The 954-nt window shown below is 63.1% G+C and overlaps 1 protein-coding gene across 1 annotated transcript in view; it reads right to left on the bottom strand.

Moving 5' to 3' along the window:
- SLC37A2 (solute carrier family 37 (glucose-6-phosphate transporter), member 2) overlaps window positions 1-953 on the bottom strand; it is a gene marked incomplete at both ends in the record, with an annotated part of 4,821 nt that extends 3,868 nt beyond the window's left edge. The window contains 4 exons of the mRNA XM_008947875.1: window positions 152-287; window positions 408-486; window positions 765-852; window positions 933-953. Coding sequence (XP_008946123.1) covers window positions 152-287; window positions 408-486; window positions 765-852; window positions 933-953 — 324 coding nt within the window. The remainder of the gene's footprint in view (window positions 1-151; window positions 288-407; window positions 487-764; window positions 853-932) is intronic.
- Between the last annotated feature and the right edge of the window lies 1 nt (window position 954).

Genomic DNA, 954 nt, shown 5'->3' with positions numbered 1-954 from the left:
CTGGGCGAGCCGGGCTGGTTTCGGCGCCCACGCCACGAGCCACTGGGGTTTGGAGTGGGGTGGAGATGGTCACGGAGAAGCGGGTCACCCCGACTCCCCAAAAAAACCCACGGGGATGAGGCAGCTGTGGTGAACCCCGGCGTGGCCCTACCTGCATGACGATGAAGTACCAGAGGACGTGGATGTCCCAGAAGTAGCCGAGGCCGAAGAGCGTGGTGAAGACCCCGCTCAGCACCATCCCCCCCGACAGGTAGTAGCGCAGGGGGAGTCGCTCCCCAAAAATCCCACTGTGGGAAGAGGGAGGAGGGAGCTGCCGAGGGCGCCGCCAGCTGCTGCCCAAATCCCAGTGGGAACCAGTTTCCCGGTGGACTGGTGCAAATTGGGAAGGGGATGAGGGAGGTGGGTACCTGATGAACATCCCGATGGCGTAGGCCACCAGGAAGGCATTATCCAAGGCTCCAAAAAGTTCCTTGTAGTTGTCTCCATCTGGAAGAGGAAGGTGGTGGCCACGTCGCCCCGGTGCCCACCTCGTCCTCCATCTTCACCCCCCACCCCCAGAACGTTCCTCCTGGACGGGGGCAGCTCTGGGACCTGGTCCCATCCTGGCCCAAATTCCACCACCCACCGCTGCCCTTTGGCCCGGGGCTTAATTACCTCCGGTTGCCCAACGAGCCACGAGCTGGCACGGCGACAAGCCCACCTGGAGGGCCACCAGGAGGGTGCTTTTTGGGGTGATTTGAGGGGAGGGGGGGGTTCAGCCTTACCGAAAGGTGCCCAGCTGCACCACGTGCTGCTGTTGGAGTCATTTCGGGGGTTGGGGCCCAAAGCGGAGCAGTTGGGGTGCAACTGGCTCTGTGAGGAGAGAGGGTGGGTGAACCCGGGGTGCTGGAGGACCTCGGTGTCTCCTCAGGGGTGGGTTGGTTGGCACGGACCTTGACGATGCTGATGGGTTTT

The sequence above is a fragment of the Merops nubicus genome, unplaced genomic scaffold (genome assembly GCF_000691845.1).
Source record: "Merops nubicus isolate BGI_N331 unplaced genomic scaffold, ASM69184v1 scaffold35199, whole genome shotgun sequence".
NCBI lineage: Eukaryota > Metazoa > Chordata > Aves > Coraciiformes > Meropidae > Merops > Merops nubicus.
This window is presented reverse-complemented; position numbering and strand designations above follow the sequence as displayed.